The sequence below is a fragment of the Anomaloglossus baeobatrachus genome, chromosome 6 (genome assembly GCF_048569485.1).
Source record: "Anomaloglossus baeobatrachus isolate aAnoBae1 chromosome 6, aAnoBae1.hap1, whole genome shotgun sequence".
Lineage (NCBI taxonomy): Eukaryota > Metazoa > Chordata > Amphibia > Anura > Aromobatidae > Anomaloglossus > Anomaloglossus baeobatrachus.
This window is the reverse complement of record NC_134358.1, coordinates 541,393,714-541,413,589: the sequence shown is the minus strand read 5'-3', so window position 1 is coordinate 541,413,589 and position 19,876 is coordinate 541,393,714. Positions and strand designations below refer to the sequence as shown.

Genomic DNA, 19,876 nt, shown 5'->3' with positions numbered 1-19,876 from the left:
CAGGGCCACGGTTTTTACTCCAACTTGTTTGTGGTCCCAAAGAAGGACGGGTCCTTCCGTCCTGTCCTGGACCTGAAACTTCTCAACAAACACGTAAAGACCAGGCGGTTCCGGATGGAATCCCTCCGTTCCGTCATCGCCTCAATGTCCCAGGGAGATTTCCTTGCATCGATCGATATCAAAGATGCTTATCTCCACGTTCCGATTGCCCCAGAGCACCAACGCTTCTTGCGCTTCGCCATGGAAAACGAACACCTGCAGTTCGTGGCACTACCATTCGGCCTTGCAACAGCCCCACGGGTTTTCACCAAGGTTATGGCTACTGTAGTAGCGGTCCTCCATTCTCAGGGTCATTCTGTGATCCCGTACTTGGACGATCTGTTGATCAAGGCACCCTCTCAAGAGGCATGCCAACACAGCCTCGACGTTACCCTGGAGACTCTCCAGAGTTTCGGGTGGATCATCAATTTTCCAAAGTCAAATCTGACACCGGCCCAATCGCTGACGTACCTTGGCATGGAGTTTCATACCCTCTCAGCGATAGTGAAGCTTCCGCTGATCAAACAGCAGTCACTACAGAAAGGGGTACAGTCTCTCCTTCAAGGCCAGTCACACCCCTTGAGGCGCCTCATGCACTTCTTGGGGAAGATGGTGGCAGCAATGGAAGCAGTCCCTTTCGCGCAGTTTCACCTGCGTCCCCTTCAATGGGACATCCTACGCAAATGGGACAGGAAGCCGACGTCCCTCGACAGGACCGTCTCCCTCTCTCAAGCGACCAAAGCCTCCCTTCGGTGGTGGCTTCTTCCCACTTCATTATCGAAGGGGAAATCCTTCCTTCCCCCATCCTGGGAAGTAGTCACGACAGACGCGAGTCTGTCAGGATGGGGAGCGGTTTTTCTCCACCACAGGACTCAGGGTACGTGGACCCGGCAAGAGTCCTCGCTTCAGATCAATGTTCTGGAAATTCGGGCAGTGTATCTTGCCCTGAAAGCGTTCCAGCAGTGGCTGGCAGGCAAGCAGATCCGAATTCAGTCGGACAATTCCACAGCGGTGGCATACATCAATCACCAAGGCGGCACACGCAGTCGTCAAGCCTTCCAGGAAGTCCGGCGGATCTTGATGTGGGTGGAAGCCACGTCCTCCACCATATCCGCAGTTCACATCCCAGGCGTGGAAAACTGGGAAGCAGATTATCTCAGTCGTCAGGGCATGGACGCAGGGGAATGGTCCCTTCACCCGGACGTGTTTCAGGAGATCTGTTGCCGCTGGGGGGTGCCGGACGTCGACCTCATGGCGTCCCGGCACAACAACAAGGTTCCAATGTTCATGGCAAGGTCTCAAGACCCCAGAGCTCTGGCGGCAGACGCCTTAGTTCAGGATTGGTCGCAGTTTCAGCTCCCGTATGTGTTTCCTCCGCTGGCACTGTTGCCCAGAGTGTTACGCAAGATCAGGGCCGACTGCCGCCGCGCCATCCTCGTCGCTCCAGACTGGCCGAGGAGGTCGTGGTACCCGGATCTGTGGCATCTCACGGTCGGCCAACCGTGGGCACTACCAGACCGAACAGACTTGCTGTCTCAAGGGCCGTTTTTCCATCTGAATTCTGCGGCCCTCAACCTGACTGCGTGGCCATTGAGTCCTGGATCCTAGCGTCTTCAGGATTATCTCAGGATGTCATTGCCACTATGAGACAGGCTAGGAAACCAACGTCCGCCAAGATCTATCACAGGACGTGGAAAATTTTTCTGTCATGGTGCTCTGCTCAGGGTTTTTCTCCCTGGCCATTTGCATTACCTACTTTTCTGTCCTTCCTTCAATCTGGACTGGAAAAGGGTTTGTCGCTTGGCTCCCTTAAGGGACAAGTTTCTGCGCTCTCGGTGTTTTTCCAGAAGCGCCTAGCCAGACTTCCACAGGTACGCACGTTCCTGCAGGGAGTTTGTCACATCGTTCCACCTTACAAGCGGCCGTTAGAACCCTGGGATCTGAACAGGGTGCTGATGGTTCTTCAGAAACCACAATTCGAGCCAATGAAAGATATCTCTCTCTCACGCCTTTCGCAGAAGGTGGTCTTCCTAGTAGCAGTCACCTCTCTTCGGAGAGTGTCTGAGCTAGCAGCGTTGTCATGCAAAGCCCCTTTTCTGGTGTTTCACCAGGACAAGGTGGTTCTACGTCCGGTTCCGGAATTTCTCCCTAAGGTTGTATCCCCCTTTCATCTCAATCAGGATATCTCCTTACCTTCTTTTTATCCTCATCCAGTTCACCAATGTGAAAAGGATTTGCACTTGTTAGATCTGGTGAGAGCACTCAGATTCTACATTTCTCGTACGGCGCCCCTGCGCCGCTCGGATGCACTCTTTGTCCTTGTCGCTGGCCAGCGTAAAGGGTCACAGGCTTCCAAATCAACCCTGGCTCGGTGGATCAAGGAGCCAATTATCGAAGCTTACCGTTCGGCTGGGCTTCCGGTTCCCTCAGGGCTGAAGGCCCATTCTACCAGAGCCGTGGGCGCGTCCTGGGCTTTGAGGAACCAGGCTACGGCTCAGCAGGTGTGTCAGGCGGCTACCTGGTCGAGCCTGCACACTTTCACGAAACACTATCAGGTGCATACCTATGCTGCGGCGGATGCCAGCCTAGGTAGACGAGTCCTTCAGGCGGCGGTTGCCCACCTGTAGGAAAGGGCCGTTTTACGGCTCTCTTACGAGGTATTATTTTACCCACCCAGGGACTGCTTTTGGACGTCCCAATTGTCTGGGTCTCCCAATAGAGCGAAAAAGAAGAACGGAATTTTGTTTACTTACCGTAAATTCCTTTTCTTCTAGCTCTAATTGGGAGACCCAGCACCCGCCCCTGTTTTTGTGTGTACACATGTTGTTCATGTTGAATGGTTTCAGTTCTCCAATGTTCCTTCGGATTGAAGTTACTTTAAACCAGTTTGTAATTATATTTCCTCCTTCCTGCTTTTGCACCAAAACTGAGGAGCCCGTGGGAGCACGGGGGGTGTATAGGCAGAAGGGGAGGGGCTTAACACTTTTGAGTGTAATACTTTGTGCTGCCTCCGGAGGCATAGCCTATACACCCAATTGTCTGGGTCTCCCAATTAGAGCTAGAAGAAAAGGAATTTACGGTAAGTAAACAAAATTCCGTTCATCCTGGTGCTCTGATAACGGTTTTTCTCCATGGCCGTTTGCCTTACCCACTTTTCTTTCATTCCTCCAATCCGGAATGGACAAGGGTTTGTCACTCGGCTCTCTCAAGGGCCAAGTATCTGCGCTCTCCGTATTTTTTCAAAAGCGTCTAGCCAGGCTTCCGCAGGTCCGCACGTTCCTGCAGGGAGTTTGCCACATAGTCCCACCTTACAAGCGTCCGCTGGAACCCTGGGATCTTAACAGGGTGCTAACGGCTCTTCAGAAACCACCTTTCGAGCCGCTGCGGGATGTCTCTCTATCATGTCTTGCGCAAAAGGTGGCCTTTCTAGTGGCAATTACATCACTCCGGAGAGTGTCTGAGCTTGCAGCGCTATCATGCAAAGCCCCCTTCCTGGTGTTTCACCAGGATAAGGTGGTTCTGCGTCCGGTTCCGGAATTTCTCCCTAAGGTGGTATCTCCTTTTCATCTCAATCAGGATATCTCCTTACCTTCATTTTGCCCTAATCCAATTCACCAATGTGAAAAGGATTTGCACTCTTTGGATCTGGTGAGAGCACTCCGGCTCTACGTGTCTCGCACGGCGCCCCTGCGTCGTTCAGATGCGCTCTTTGTCCATGTCGCTGGCCAGCGTAAGGGTTCGCAGGCTTCCAAGTCAACCTTGGCTCGGTGGATCAAGGAACCGATTCTCGAAGCCTACCGTTCTTCTGGGCTTCCACTTCCTTCAGGGCTGAAAGCCCATTCTACCAGAGCCGTGGGTGCGTCCTGGGCATTGCGGCACCGGGCAACGGCTCAGCAGGTGTGTCAAGCAGCGAAGTGGTCTAGTCTGCACACTTTCACGAAACACTATCAAGTGCATACCTATGCTTCGGCAGACGCCAGTCTAGGTAGGCGAGTCCTTCAGGCGGCGGTTGCCCACCTGTAAGAGGAGGGCCGTTTCGGCTCTTGTTATTGAGGTATTCTTTTACCCACCCAGGGACTGCTTTTGGACCTCCCAATTGTCTGGGTCTCCCAATGGAGCGACAAAGAAGGGAATTTTGTTTACTTACCGTAAATTCCTTTTCTTCTAGCTCCTATTGGGAGACCCAGCACCCGCCCCTGTTCCCTTCGGGCTGGTTGTTCTTTTGTGTACACATGTTGTTCATGTTGAATTGTTCTTTTGGTTCATGGTTCAGTTCTCCGAACATCCTTCTGATTGAATTCACCCTAGACCAATTTATAAGTTTCCTCCTTCCTGCTTTTTCACCAAAACTGAGGAGCCCGTGATGCACGGGAGGGTGTATAGGCAGAGGGGAGGGGTTACACTTTTTAAAGTGTAATACTTTGTGTGTCCTCCGGAGGCAGAAGCTATACACCCAATTGTCTGGGTCTCCCAATAGGAGCTAGAAGAAAAGGAATTTACGGTAAGTAAACAAAATTCCCTTCTTTAGCTGTTTACAAAAACATGTTCAGAAATACAATTATATATATATAATATGGGCTGAAAGTGCACACTCCCAGCTGCAATATGAGAGTTTTCACATCCAAATCGGAGAAAGGGTTTAGGAATCATAGCTCTGTAATGCATAGCCTCCTCTTTTTCAAGGGACCAAAAGTAATTGGACAAGGGACTCTAAGGGCTGCAATTTACTCTGAAGGCGTCTCCCTCGTTAACCTGTAATCAATGAAGTAATTAAAAGGTCTGGGGTTGATTACAGGTGTGTGGTTTTGCATTTGGAAGTTGTTGCTGTAACGAGACAACATGCGGTCTAAGGAACTCTCAATTGAGGTGAAGCAGAACATCCTGAGGCTGAAAAAAAAGAAAAAATCCATCAGAGAGATAGCAGACATGCTTGGAGTTGCAAAATCAACAGTCGGGTACATTCTGAGAAAAAAGGAATTGACTGGTGAGCTTGGGAACTCAAAAAGGCCTGGGCGTCCACAGATGACAACAGTGGTGGATGATCGCCGCATACTTTCTTTGGTGAAGAAGAACCCGTTCACAACATCAACTGAAGTCCAGAACACTCTCAGTGAAGTAGGTGTATCTGTCTCTAAGTCAACAGTAAAGAGAAGACTCCATGAAAGTAAATACAAAGGGTTCACATCTAGATGCAAACCATTCATCAATTCCAAAAATAGACAGGCCAGAGTTAGATTTGCTGAAAAACACCTCATGAAGCCAGCTCAGTTCTGGAAAAGTATTCTATGGACAGATGAGACAAAGATCAACCTGTACCAGAATGATGGGAAGAAAAAAGTTTGGAGAAGAAAGGGGAACGGCACATGATCCAAGGCACACCACATCCTCTGTAAAACATGGTGGAGGCAACGTGATGGCATGGGCATGCATGGCTTTCAATGGCACTGGGTCACTTGTGTTTATTGATGACATAACAGCAGACAAGAGTAGCCGGATGAATTCTGAAGTGTACCGGGATATACTTTCAGCCCAGATTCAGCCAAATGCCGCAAAGTTGATCGGACGGCGCTTCATAGTACAGATGGACAATGACCCCAAGCATACAGCCAAAGCTACCCAGGAGTTCATGAGTGCAAAAAAGTGGAACATTCTGCAATGGCCAAGTCAATCACCAGATCTTAACCCAATTGAGCATGCATTTCACTTGCTCAAATCCAGACTTAAGACGGAAAGACCCACAAACAAGCAAGACCTGAAGGCTGCGGCTGTAAAGGCCTGGCAAAGCAGTAAGAAGGAGGAAACCCAGCGTTTGGTGATGTCCATGGGTTCCAGACTTAAGGCAGTGATTGCCTCCAAAGGATTCACAACAAAATATTGAAAATACAAATATTTTGTTTGGGTTTGGTTTATTTGTCCAATTACTTTTGACCTCCTAAAATGTGGAGTGTTTGTAAAGAAATGTGACAATTCCTACAATTTCTATCAGATATTTTTGTTCAAACCTTCAAATTAAACGTTACAATCTGCACTTGAATTCTGTTGTAGAGATTTCATTTCAAATCCAATGTGGTGGCATGCAGAGCGGCTCTGATTCACGAGCTGAATCACAGGACGAGGAGGATGCCTTTACTGTGGGCTCGGACGCTACCTCCATGTGCCCCATTGATCTGACCGAAGGTGATGCAGATGTTAGTGATTTGATTGCGTCCATTAATTCTGTACTGGACCTCAATCCACCAGTATCGGAGGAACAATCCTCTCTGGTAGAAAAGCACCAGTTCACATCACCTAAGAGAGCAAGGAGTGTGTTCTTTAACCACTCCAGTTTTCAGGACACTGTGACCAAGCCCAGGGCCTGTCCTGACAAACGCTTCCCAAAGCGTAGTTCTGATGACCGTTTTCCCTTTCCACCAGAGGTGGTCAAGGAGTGGGCTCATTCACCGAAGGTAGACCCTCCGGTGTCTAGAATCTCAGCCCGGACAGTTGTATCTGTGGCTGATGGCACCTCACTTAAGGATTCCACTGACCGCCAGGTTGACCTTCTGGCCAAATCTGTATATGAAGCGGCAGGGGCCTCGTTCTCCCCGTCTTTTGCAGCAGTGTGGGCTCTTAAAGCCGTCTCTGCTTCTCTGGAGGAGATGCATTCCCTCACCAGGGACTCTATGCCCGAAATGGTTGCCTTAACTTCCCAGGCTTCAGCCTTTTCATCCTATGCCATGTCTGCCATTCTGGAGGCTTCTCACCGCACGGCGGTGGCTTCGGCTAATTCCCTCGCTATACGCAGGATCTTGTGGCTGCGAGAGTGGAAAGCAGACGCTTCTTCCAAGAAGTACCTTGCTGGGCTCCCATTTGCTGGGTCCCGGCTGTTCGGCGAACAACTGGATGAAATCATTAAGGAAGCTACTGGCGGGAAGAGTACTTCCTTGCCACAAACTAAAACCAGGAAACCTGTCCAGGGCAGGAACCAGTCGAGGTTTCGTTCCTTTCATTCCTCTAACTGGTCATCCTCTAAGCCCTCAGCCTCGTCCACTAACTCAGCCAAGGACCGAAAACCCAGCTGGCGCACGAAGCCGCGTCCTCAGAAGTCCGCAGGAGCCGCTGCCACTAAGGCAGCCTCATCTTGACTATCTGGCCGCGCCAGCAACGTCCTTGGTCGGTGGCAGGCTCTCCCACTTTGGCGACGTGTGGGTTCAACACGTCTCCGATCAGTGGGTGCGGGATATCATCTCCCACGGCTACAGGATAGAATTCTCTTCCAGCCCGCCAAACAGATTTTTTCTGTCCACTCCCCCCTGCTCCAAGGCCGCCGCCTTCTCGCAGGCCGTGGCATCCTTGCAGGCCAATGGAGTAATTGTACCGGTTCCCGCCCGGGAACGGTTCAGAGGTTTCTATTCAAACCTCTTCCTAGTCCCCAAAAAGGACGGTTCCTTCCGGCCCATCCTGGATCTCAAGCTTCTCAACAAGCATGTTCAGGTGCGGCATTTTCGCATGGAGTCTCTGCGATCAGTCATTGCCTCAATGACCCAAGGAGATTTCCTAGCATCCATCGACATCAGAGATGCCTATCTGCATGTGCCAATTGCAGTTTCACACCAGCGTTGGCTACGTTTTGCAATCGGAGAGGAACATTTCCAATTCGTGGCTCTCCCCTTCGGGTTGGCCACGGCCCCTTAGTCAAACAGCAGTCCCTCCATCTGGCGGTGCGCTCTTTACTGAGGTCTCGCCATCACTCCATCAGGCACCTAATGCAGGTGCTGGGTCAGATGGTGGCGTCAATGGAAGCGGTTCCCTTTGCCCAGTTCCATCTGCGTCCCCTGCAGCTGGACATTCTCCGCTGTTGGGACAAGCGGACTTACTCCTTGCACAGGTTGGTGGCTCTGTCGCCACAGACCAGGGGCTCCCTTCAGTGGTGGCTTCGGCCCCTCTCTCTGTCTCAGGGACGTTCCTTCCTGGCCCCGTCCTGGATGATCCTCACCACGGATGCCAGTCTAATCGGCTGGGGAGCAGTATATCTCCACCACAGAGCGCAGGGCACTTGGACTCAGTCCGAATCAGCCCTCTCGATCAATGTGCTGAAAATCAGAGCTGTGCTTCTAGCTCTCTTAGCCTTTCACCATCTGTTGGCGGGCAAGCACATTCGAGTCCAGTCAGACAACGCGACAGCGGTTGCCTACATCAATCACCAGGGCGGGACACGCAGCCGCCTGGCAATGTTGGAGGTTCAACGCATCCTTCAGTGGACGGAGGACTCCAAGTCCACCATATCCGCAGTCCACATCCCAGGCGTGGAAAACTGGGAGGCAGATTATCTCAGCCGTCAGACCGTGGACAGCGGCGAGTGGGCTCTGCATCCGGCAGTATTTCGGACAATCTGCCGCAAGTGGGGCACTCCAGAAGTGGATCTAATGGCATCCCGGCACAACAACAAGGTTCCAGTTTACGTGGCTCGCTCCCACGATCCTCAGGCCTTTGCAGCGGACGCGCTGGTTCAGGATTGGTCCCAGTTTCGTGTCTTACGTGTTTCCCCCTCTAGCTCTCTTGCCCAGAGTCCTGCGCAAGATCAGAATGGAGGGCCGTCGGGTCATCCTCATTGCTCCAGACTGGCCCAGGCGAGCTTGGTATCCAGACCTGCTCCACCTGTCCGTAGAGGTGCCGTGGCATCTTCCGGACCGTCCAGACCTTCTCTCACAAAGTCCGTTTTTCCGCCAGAATTCTGCGGCTCTCAGATTGACGGCGTGGCTTTTGAGTCCTGGATCTTGACGACTTCTGGTATCCCTCCTGAAGTCATCTCCACTATGACTCGGGCTCGGAAGTCTTCCTCGGCCAAGATATATCACAGGACCTGGAGAATCTTCCTGTCCTGGTGTCGCTCTTCCGGCCATGCTCCTTGGCCTTTTTCCCTGCCGACCCTTCTGTCCTTTTTACAGTCCGGTCTGCAGCTAGGACTTCCCTCAAGGGTCAGGTCTCGGCTCTGTCAGTATTGTTCCAGCGGCGTATCGCCCGACTGGCTCAGGTGCGCACCTTCATGCAGGGCGCATCTCACATCATTCCGCCTTACCGGCGGCCTTTGGATCCCTGGGACCTTAATCTGGTCCTCACGGCCTTGCAGAAACCCCCTTTTGAGCCACTTAGGGAGGTTTCTTTGTCTCATCTTTCACAGAAAGTGGTCTTTCTAGTGGCCATAACCTCCCTCAGGAGAGTCTCTGATTTGGCTGCTCTCTCTTCGGAGTCACCTTTTTTTGTTTTTCATCAGGACAAGGTGGTTCTCCGTCCGACTCCGGACTTTCTTCCTAAGGTGGTATCTCCTTTCCACCTTAACCAGGATATTTCCCTGCCTTCCTTTTGTCCGGCTCCTGTTCATCGCTTTGAAAAAGCGTTGCATACTCTGGATCTGGTGCGGGCGCTCCGGATCTATGTGTCTCGCACCGCTGCTCTTAGGCGGTGCACCTCTCTTTTTGTGCTGACCTCAGGTCGGCGCAAGGGCCTCTCGGCTTCTAAGCCGACCCTAGCTCGTTGGATTAGGTCGGCCATTTCTGATGCCTACCAGTGTTCTCAGGTGCCTCCCCCGCCGGGGATCAAGGCACACTCGACCACAGCTGTCGGTGCCTCTTGGGCTTTCCGGCACCAGGCTACGGCTCAGCAGGTCTGTCAGGCTGCCACTTGGTCTAGTCTGCATACCTTTTCGAAGCACCACTACCAAGTGCATGCTCATGCTTCGGCAGATGCGAGCTTGGGCAGACGCATCCTTCAGGCGGCTGTCGCCCATTTGTGAAGTTAGGTTTCGCCTACTTCTCAGTTTTCTGTTTATTCCCCCCCATGGACTGCTTTGAGACGTCCCATGGTCTGGGTCTCCCATAAGGAACGATGAAGAAAAAGAGAATTTTGTTTACTTACCGAAAATTCTTTTTCTTATAGTTCCGTAATGGGAGACCCAGCACCTTCCCTGTTGCCTGTTGGCAGTTTTCTTGTTCCGTGTGTTTTCACCAGCTGTTGTTGTAGACAGAGGCTCCGGTTGTTCCGGGTTTTGCTCTATCTCTACTTGTGGGTGGCTGTCCTCCTTCAGCTTTTGCACTAAACTGGCTATATTTGGTTATCCAGGGGGTGTATATGCTAGGAGGGAGGAGCTACACTTTTTAGTGTAGTACTTTGTGTGTCCTCCGGTGGCAGAAGCTATACACCCATGGTCTGGGTCTCCCATTACGGAACTATAAGAAAAAGAATTTACGGTAAGTAAACAAAATTCTCTTTATATATATATACACGTATAGACACACATACGTGTGTGTGTGTATATGTATATATATATGTATGTATGTGTGTGTGTGTGTGTGTGTGTGTGTGTGTGTGTGTGTGTGTGTGTATGTATATGTACAGTACAGACCAAAAGTTTGGACACACCTCATTCAAAGTTTTCTTTATTTTTATGACTCTTAAAATTTGTAGATTCACATTGAAGACATCAAGACTATGAATGAAAACATGTGGAATGAAATACTTAGTGTGAAACTGAAAATATGTCTTATATTCTAGGTTCTTCAAAGTAGCCACCTTTTGCTTTGATTACTGCTTTGCCCACTCTTGGCATTCTCTTGATCAGCTTCAAGAGGTAGTCACCGGAAATGGTTTTCCAACAGTCTTGAAGGAGTTCCCAGAGATGTCCCCAAACCATCTCGATTGGGTTCAGGTCTGGTGACTGGGGAGGCCAGGTTATCTGGCGTAGCACCCCATCACTCTCCTTCTTAGTCATATAGCCCTTACACAGCCTGGAGGTGTGTTTGGGGTCATTGACCTGTGGAAAAATAAATGATGGTCCAACTAAACGCAAACCGGATGCAATAGCACGCCGCTGCAAGATGCTGTGGTAGCCATACTGGTTTAGTATGCCTTCAATTTTGAATAAATCCCCAACAATGTCACCAGCAAAGCCCCCCCCTCACCATCACACCTCCTCCATGCTTCACGGTGGGAACCAGCCATGTAGAGTCCATCCGTTCCCCTTTTCTACAAAGACACGGTGGTTGGATCCAAAGATCTCAAATTTGGACTCATCAGACCAAAGCACAGATTTCCACTGGTCTAATGTCCATTCCTTGTGTTCTTTAGCCCAAACAAGTCTCCTCTGCTTGTTGCCTGCCCTTAGCAGTGGTTTCCTAGCAGCTATTTTACCATGAAGGCTGCTGCACAAAGTCTCCTCTTAACAGTTGTTCTAGAGATGAGGTGTGTCCAAACTTTTGGTCGGTACTGCATGTATGTATATATGTATGTATGTATGTATGTATGTGTACATATGTGTGTGTGTGTGTGTATGTGTATATGTGTATATATATGTATATATTACTCTATATATATATATATATATATATATATATATATATATATATATATATATATATATATATATATATATATATATATATTATAATATAATTTTTTTTATTTATTTTTAATCATCATTTCTGGCTCTTTACATTTCAATTTTACACTTGTTTTGGGCAGTTCTCTTGTGCGTTCTGAGAATTTTTGGAGAAGTGCCTTTTCATGTAAAGCCACAAGTGAGAATGCAAAACCATCTAAAAAAAAATAAATCCTTAATTCTAAAGGGACGCTCTGCAAATATTATGTGTATCGGGCGGAGGGGAGCCGGTGAAGAGCGGACGTCTTTCCTGTGTGCCGACTGTTCCTTGTTTGCACATTTATGGGAACCTGTCGGAGAAAGCAGCAGTGATGGCAAAATGCTCATACAAAGGACCCTTATAAGGTGGATAAAAAAAAAAGGCATGTGCTGCCAGATTTCTTTGCAGAGAGTAGAGATCTCCTGCGTTACGTACGAGGCCGTAACTTACTATAACGAATTGTGCTAAACTCAGGCTGAGCGCTACGGATTTTATTCCACAATACCTGCAGGGTAATTCATTATTCATTACCAGCTAAGGTCACAATTGGCTGACGGTGCGGATTTTTTTTATTCTGCAGCAGTCCATTTTTTTTTTTGGACGGACTTTACCCTTTGCAATGAAAAGGGTGAAACCTGCGCAAAATCCGCAGGAAATTCTGCATGCACAGTTTTTGTTGCAGATATGTTGTACATATGGATAATATAGTGGTAAAAAGTAAGTGAGGGAGCTTCACATTGTGTCTCTCTTGCCTCCCTCTTCCTTTTAGCATTTTAGGATACTCCCACGCGGGACATATCGATTAAAAATTCACTATACGGTGCAGATTTTGCCATTTTTGCGATCGTTGATCGTCGCTCCTAACTGTCACACGCTGCGATGTCACTAACGACGCCGGATGTGCGTCACAAACACCGTGACCCCGACGATATATCGTTAGCAATATCGCAGCGTGTAAAGCACCCTATAGGCTGAGAGGCATTTCCCAGAAATAGCGCACTGGCCGTTTTAAGAGGACGGCCGGTGTGCGCTTGTGCCCTAGGCTGCATGCATAGTCCCTGGGAGGGGAAAAAGACTAAAGTAGCACACATGGATGGGTGGGGAGGACGCAACCCGGCCGGGATGGTGAGTAAGTCTATGTCTCTGCAGGGACGTCAGCGCTACAACTTATCACAGATTGACAGCAGTAGATTCCCGTAATTCTATCACCAGTCCTCCATTGATGACATCACATATATCATTCACATGAGTTTTGTGATCAATCGCTCCCGCAGGAGTCCTCTTAGGCAAGTGATCGGCTGCAGTGGTCACGTAAATTATGGATTCAACAGCAGCACAGAACATGGCTGTGCAGACTTTGGTGTTTCAAGCCGGCTTGGATACAATTTTCCATATGCTGTTACAGTACAGTGCATTTATTTGCAGCACAGACTTGTTTTAAGCTGGGTTTACACACTGCAACATCTCAAACGACATCGCTGTAACGTCACCGGTTTTGTGACGCAATAGCGATGTTGTTTGCGATGTTGCAGTGTGTGAAACCTATCAGCGACCCGGCCCCTGCTGTGAAGTTGTAATCGTTACAAATCGTTCAGGACCATTCCTAGGTCCTTTGTTTCCCGCTGTGCAGCAAGCATCGCTACAAAGTTTCAGTGTGTGAAAGACTTTGCAGCGACTTTGTTAGCAACTTCCCTTTCAAAAAGCTGCTTATCAACGTCCCCAACAACCAGCTAAGTCGCTCTGCAGGTCCGGATCGCTGTTGCGTTGTTGGCCAGGTTTGCCTGTTTGACAGCTCACCAGAGACTTAGCAGAGACTTAGGGAGGTCGCTGTTACGTCACAAAACCGGTGACGTTACAGCGATGTCCTTTGCGATGTTGCAGTGTGTAAACCCATCTTTAGGTTCTAATACTGTATATGGTGGCCAGATAAAGGACTAATTTGCATTGTATTGAATCGCCGCCGCTAATCCCTATGTTTTGGATCTGGTGGTGTTTTAGTCTCCTCATTATATGGGTACAGACATGTCCCTGCTCCCCCACTGGGGTCTTTATTCCTCGTTAGAGCCACTTCTCCACCATTTCTGTTGATCTTTGTGTGGTTCACAAATAACCCACGGCCCTGGGTTCAGTATACAGATGCTGTGTACTACGGTTTGGCCGTGGAGACGTTGCTAAAAGTAGATTTCAGACGAGAAGGAAAACTTTGTATGCGGAAGTCGTCCTGGGGATACAAAGACTGTGTTTTACCAAGAGTGTGCCTGAAATGAGAATCTAGGGGCTGTGCCGCCTGCCTCGCCGACTCCGCAGGTTAACCTCTTCTCTGCTGCTTCAGGGGAGCAATTACCTTATGAAGTTTGTTTTTTTTTTTTCTCTCTCCAGGTATTGGCATCGCTCCTTGAACCCTAGAAAACTGGTAGAAGTGAAGTTCTCTCACCTTAGTCGAAATATGACGTTACAGAGGACGATGAAACTGTACAGACTGCCAGATGTAAGTACCAGTAGCTTGTTATACGTAAGCTCCTATGGGAAACGGGTTGGTGTAAAACGCAGACAATTTAAGATATATCCATGAAGTATTGGGATGTGCTGTGTTGGATGACCTTTCTGTAGCAGGTTCAGGAGCTGAGCCTGCACCATACACGGAGAGTGCCGGCTGTGCCATACACAGTCTTAGGCTATGTGCGCACGTTGCATAAATACATGCAGTTACGCTGCGCTTTGTAGCGCAGCGTAACTGCATGCGTCCTGCGTCCCCTGCACAGTGTATGGAGATTGTGCAGGGGCCGTGTGCACGTGGCGTTTTAGAGCGCAGCACTTCGGCTACTGCCGAAGCGCTGCGTTCTAAGAAGTGACATGTCACTTCTTCCGTGCGCTTTGCCGGCAGCTCCTGCTCTGTCTATGGGAGGAGCTGCAGGCAGAGCGCATGGAATCGGCTTTTTTTTCTTTGTCGCTCCATTGGGAGACCCAGACAATTGGGTGTATAGCTTCTGCCTCCGGAGGCCACACAAAGTATTACACTTTAAAAAGTGTAACCCCTCCCCTCTGCCTATACACCCTCCCGTGCATCACGGGCTCCTCAGTTTTATGCTTTGTGTTGAAGGAGGCACACATTCACGCAAGCTCCACATTTTAGTCAGCAGCAGCTGCTGATTGTATCGGATGGAAGAAAAGAGGGCCCCAGGGCCCCCGGCATGCTGCCTTCTCACCCCACTAAGTCGGCGGTGCTGTTAAGGTTGAGGTACTCATTGCGGGTACAAAGGCTGGAGCCACATGCCGTTTTCCTTCCCCATCCCTTAGAGGCTCTGGGAGAAGTGGGATCCTCACCGGTCACCAGGCACTGGGACCGGGCTCCCTCCGCAGCCCCTGTGGGAATCTGCCGGACAGGAGACTTGATATCATCAGGGACAGGCCCTGCATCCAAAAGGTACTCTGTGTCCCCTTGGGGACGGTGCATGGAGCGCTCGTGTCACAGACGCTGCAGCGGCTGATGTATTTTTATGACGACCGGGACTACCACGCCAACCGCGCCTGTTTGCCGGCCGCGGTATTAAATTTAGTCCCCGGCTTCATGCAGCCTAGTACCATAACTCCCGCCCCCGGGCCTGCCAGTCAGGGGTAAGGGCGGGACGGTCGACTTGACGTCGACAGTGAGGGCTGGAGCATACTTTAGGTGTCCTCCTCCCCCCTCACTGATCACTGTGGGGCACCAGATTCCCGCACTTTATTAGCACCGCCCACGGCCCCCTCCTCCCCTGAGAGCTCCGGCAGCCATTTTTACAATCATTCTGCCGGTGGAGGATTTCAGGAACGAGCTCTGCAGCTCTGGGAGACCCAAGGCAGGGAATCTGGTGGACACACAACCGCTTTGGGCGGTCGGTAAGCCACACCGGTCACCCGGTGCTGGTCCCCCTAGGGTGCCGAAGTATATATATATATATATATATATATATATATATATATTATATATAATATATATAATATATATATATATATATATATATATATATATATATATATATATATATATATATATATATATATATATACATATATATACATATACATTGTATACATTTTCTCTGTTCGGCCGCATTGTTTGGCTTTTGGACGCTCCTAGGAGACAGCAGCATGTCGTTCACAAGGAGCAAGGGTGCCAAGACACAGGGTTATTTTGCAACCTGTACCTCTTGTGCGGCTATGTTACCTGCAGGTTCCACCTACCCTCACTGTGAGCAATGCTCGGCCCCTGTAGCACTCGCTCAGCCGGAGCCTCGGGCGCTGGTGGGACCCTCGGCGCAGGCAGAACCGCCGCCCCCCCCTGTCCAGGTGGCAGGGACAGAGTTTGCAGTTTTGGCTGAGAAACTCTGAGTCGCTTTCACAATCCATGGCTCAGTCTATGGACAGATGGTCTGCTAAGATACTAGAAGCCTTGCAGTCCAGACCGGTCCTTACACAGGCCCCGGGCACTGTGGGATAATCGCCCCCAGGCCCCTCTCGGTCTGCGCCGCAGCGTGCTCCCGGGGTGACACCTAGGTCTCACGGGGAGGACTCCGGCACGGACCGCAGTCCCAGACCGGCTAAGCGGGCTCGCTGGGAATCTTCCCCGACTTCATCACGCTGTTCGGGGTCTCAGCTTGAGGACTCTCTGGAGGATGAAGCGGATGTCGCAGCTCAGGGCTCTGACCCTGACGTTGCTCTCAATCTTGATACACCTGAAGGGGACGCCATAGTAAATGACCTTATAGCGTCCATCAATCAGGTGCTAGATCTTTCTCCCCCAACTCCACCTATAGAGGAGTCGGCTTCGCAGCAGGAGAAACACCAGTTTAGGTTTCCCAAACGTACACGGAGTGCGTTTTTCGATCACTCTAACTTCAGAGATGCTGTCCAGAAGCACAGAGCATTTCCGGACAAGCGCTTTACTAAGCGGCTTATTGACACACGTTACCCCTTCCCCTCTGACGTTGTTAAGGGTTGGGCTCAATGTCCCAAGGTGGATCCTCCAGTCTCTAGACTGGCGGCTAGATCTGTAGTATCAGTGGCAGATGGCTCATCGCTCAAGGATACCACTGACAGGCAGATAGAGCTCCTGATGAAATCCATCTATGAAGCCACAGGCGCGTCTTTTGCCCCGGCCTTTGCAGCAGTGTGGGCTCTCCAAGCTATCTCAGCTTGTCTGTCTGAGATTAATGCGGTCACACGTACCTCTGCTCCGCAAGTTGCGTCTTTGACGTCTCAGGCGTCGGTATTTTCATCCTACGCCATGAATGCCGTCCTGGACTCTGCTAGCCGTACAGCGGTAGCGTCCGCCAATTCGGTGGCAGTCCGCAGGGCCATGTGGCTACGCGAATGGAAGGCAGACTCTGCTTCCAAGAAGTTCTTAACCGGTTTGCCGTTTTCTGGCGACCGATTGTTTGGCGAGCGATTGGATGAAATTATTAAGCAATCCAAGGGAAAGGACTCGTCCTTACCCCAGTCCAAACCAAACAAACCTCAGCAACGGAAAATTCAATCGAGGTTTCGGTCCTTTCGGCCCTCAGCCAGAGCCCAATCCTCCTCGTCCAACAGGCCACAGAAGGGCCAGAGGAACTCTTATGCATGGCGGTCTAAGTCACGTCCGCCAAAGACCGCCGGAGGCACTGTCTCCAAGGCGGCCTCCTCATGACTTTCGGCCTCCCCAAACCGCATCCTCGGTCGGTGGCAGGCTCTCCCGCTTTTGCGACGCCTGGTGGCCACATGTCCAAGACCGATGGGTGAGAGACATTCTGTCTCACGGTTACAGGATAGAGTTCAGCTCTCGTCCTCCGACTCGTTTCTTCAGAACATCTCCGCCCTCCGAGCGAGCCGAGGCACTTTTTCAGGCGGTGAACACTCTGAAGATAGGAGTCGTGATCCCCGTTCCCCTTCAGGAACGTGGTCACGGGTTTTACTCCAATTTGTTCGTGGTGCCAAAAAAGGACGGATCATTCCGTCCCATTCTGGACCTCAAACTGCTCAACAGACACGTGAGGACCAGACGGTTTCGGATGGAATCTCTCCGCTCAGTCATCGCTTCGATGTCCCAAGGAGACTTCCTAGCATCAATCGACATCAGGGATGCTTATCTCCATGTGCCGATCGCACCAGAGCATCAACGCTTCCTGCGTTTCGCCATCGGGGACGAACACCTTCAGTTTGTGGCACTGCCTTTCGGCCTGGCGACAGCTTCACGGGTCTTCACCAAGATCATGGCATCCGTTGTGGCGGTCCTACACTCTCAGGGCCACTCGGTGATCCCTTACTTAGACGATCTCCTAGTCAAGGCACCCTCCTGGGTGGCATGTCAACACAGCCTGACCGTGGCTCTGGAGACTCTCCAGAGGTTCGGGTGGATCATCAATTTCCCAAAGTCAAAATTGACACCGACCCAATCACTGACGTACCTCGGGATGGAGTTTCATACTCTCTCAGCGATAGTCAAGCTACCGCTGGACAAACAGCGTTCGCTGCAGACAGGGGTGCACTCTCTTCTTCGGGGCCAGTCTCACCCCTTGAGGCGCCTCATGCACTTCCTGGGGAAGATGGTGGCAGCAATGGAAGCAGTCCCCTTTGCGCAGTTTCATCTGCGGCCACTCCAATGGGACATTCTCCGCAAATGGGACAGGAGGTCGACGTCCCTAGACAGGAACGTCTCTCTTTCCCTGGCAGCCAAAACCTCTCTTCAGTGGTGGCTTCTTCCCACTTCTCTGTCGAAGGGAAAATCCTTCCTGCCCCCAACCTGGGCTGTGGTCACGACGGACGCGAGTCTGTCAGGGTGGGGAGCGGTTTTTCTCCACCACAGGGCTCAGGGAACCTGGACTCCGACAGAGTCCTCCCTTCAGATCAATGTTCTGGAGATAAGGGCAGTGTATCTAGCCCTAAAGGCTTTCCATCGGTGGCTGGAGGGCAGGCAGATCCGCATACAGTCGGACAATGCCACGGCGGTCGCGTACATCAACCACCAGGGCGGCACGCGCAGCCGTCAAGCCTTCCAGGAAGTTCGGCGGATTCTGCTGTGGGCGGAGGCCACAGCCTCCACCATCTCCGCAGTTCACATCCCGGGCGTAGAAAACTGGGAAGCAGACTTCCTCAGTCGCCAAGGCATGGACGCAGGGGAATGGTCTCTTCACCCGGACGTGTTTCGAGAGATCTGTTGCCGCTGGGGAACGCCGGACGTCGATCTCATGGCGTCTCGGCACAACAACAAAGTCCCGGCATTCATGGCACGGTCTCAAGATCACAGCGCTCTGGCGGCGGACGCATTAGTTCAGGATTGGTCGCAGTTTCGACTTCCCTATGTGTTTCCTCCTCTGGCGATGCTGCCCAGAGTGTTACGCAAGATCAGGTCCGACTGCCGCCGCGCCATCCTCGTCGCTCCAGACTGGCTGAGGAGGTCGTGGTACCCGGATCTGTGGCACCTCACGGTGGGTCAACCGTGGGCAATCCCAGACCGTCCAGACTTGCTGTCTCAAGGGCCATTTTTCCATCTGAATTCTGCGGCCCTCAACCTGACTGTGTGGCCATTGAGTCCTGGCTCCTAGCGTCTTCAGGGTTATCTCAAGATGGCATTGCCACCATGAGACAGGCCAGGAAACCAACGTCCGCCAAGATCTATCACAGGGCTTGGAGGATCTTCTTATCCTGGTGCTCTGATAAGGGTTTTACTCCCTGGCCGTTTGCCTTACCCACGTTTCTTTCCTTCCTTCAATCCGGAATGGACAAGGGTTTGTCTCTCAGCTCTCTCAAGGGACAAGTATCGGCGCTTTCCGTGTTTTTTCAAAAGCGTCTAGCCAGGCTTCCGCAGGTCCGCACGTTCCTGCAGGGAGTTTGCCACATAGTCCCACCTTACAAGCGGCCGCTGGAACCCTGGGATCTTAACAGGGTCCTAAGGGCTCTTCAGAAACCACCTTTCGAACCGCTGCGGGATGTTTCTTTATCACGTCTTTCGCAGAAGGTGGCATTTCTAGTGGCAGTTACATCGCTCCGTAGAGTGTCGGAGCTTGCAGCGCTGTCATGCAAAGCCCCCTTCCTGGTTTTTCACCAGGATAAGGTGGTTCTGCGTCCGGTCCTGGAATTTCTCCCTAAGGTGGTATCCCCTTTTCATCTCAATCAGGATATCTCCTTACCTTCATTTTGCCCTCATCCAGTTCACCAATGTGAAAAGGATTTGCACTTGTTAGATCTAGTGAGAGCACTCCGGCTCTACGTGTCTCGCACGGCGCCCCTGCGCCGTTCTGATGCGCTCTTTGTCCTTGTCGCTGGCCAGCATAAGGGGTCGCAGGCGTCCAAGTCAACTTTGGCTCGGTGGATCAAGGAACCGATTCTTGAAGCCTACCGTTCTTCTGGGCTTCCGATTCCTTCAGGGCTGAAAGCCCATTCTACCAGAACCGTGGGTGCGTCCTGGGCACTGCGGCACCGGGCTACGG

General features: G+C 51.0%; 1 protein-coding gene across 1 annotated transcript in view; it reads left to right on the top strand.

Annotated features, from left to right (window-relative positions):
- The window catches only part of NMT2 (N-myristoyltransferase 2), a 100,530-nt gene that overhangs the window by 66,328 nt on the left and 14,326 nt on the right, over positions 1 to 19,876 (top strand). Inside the window, exon 9 of the mRNA XM_075316835.1 lies at positions 13,812 to 13,920. Coding sequence (XP_075172950.1) covers positions 13,812 to 13,920 — 109 coding nt within the window. The remainder of the gene's footprint in view (positions 1 to 13,811; positions 13,921 to 19,876) is intronic.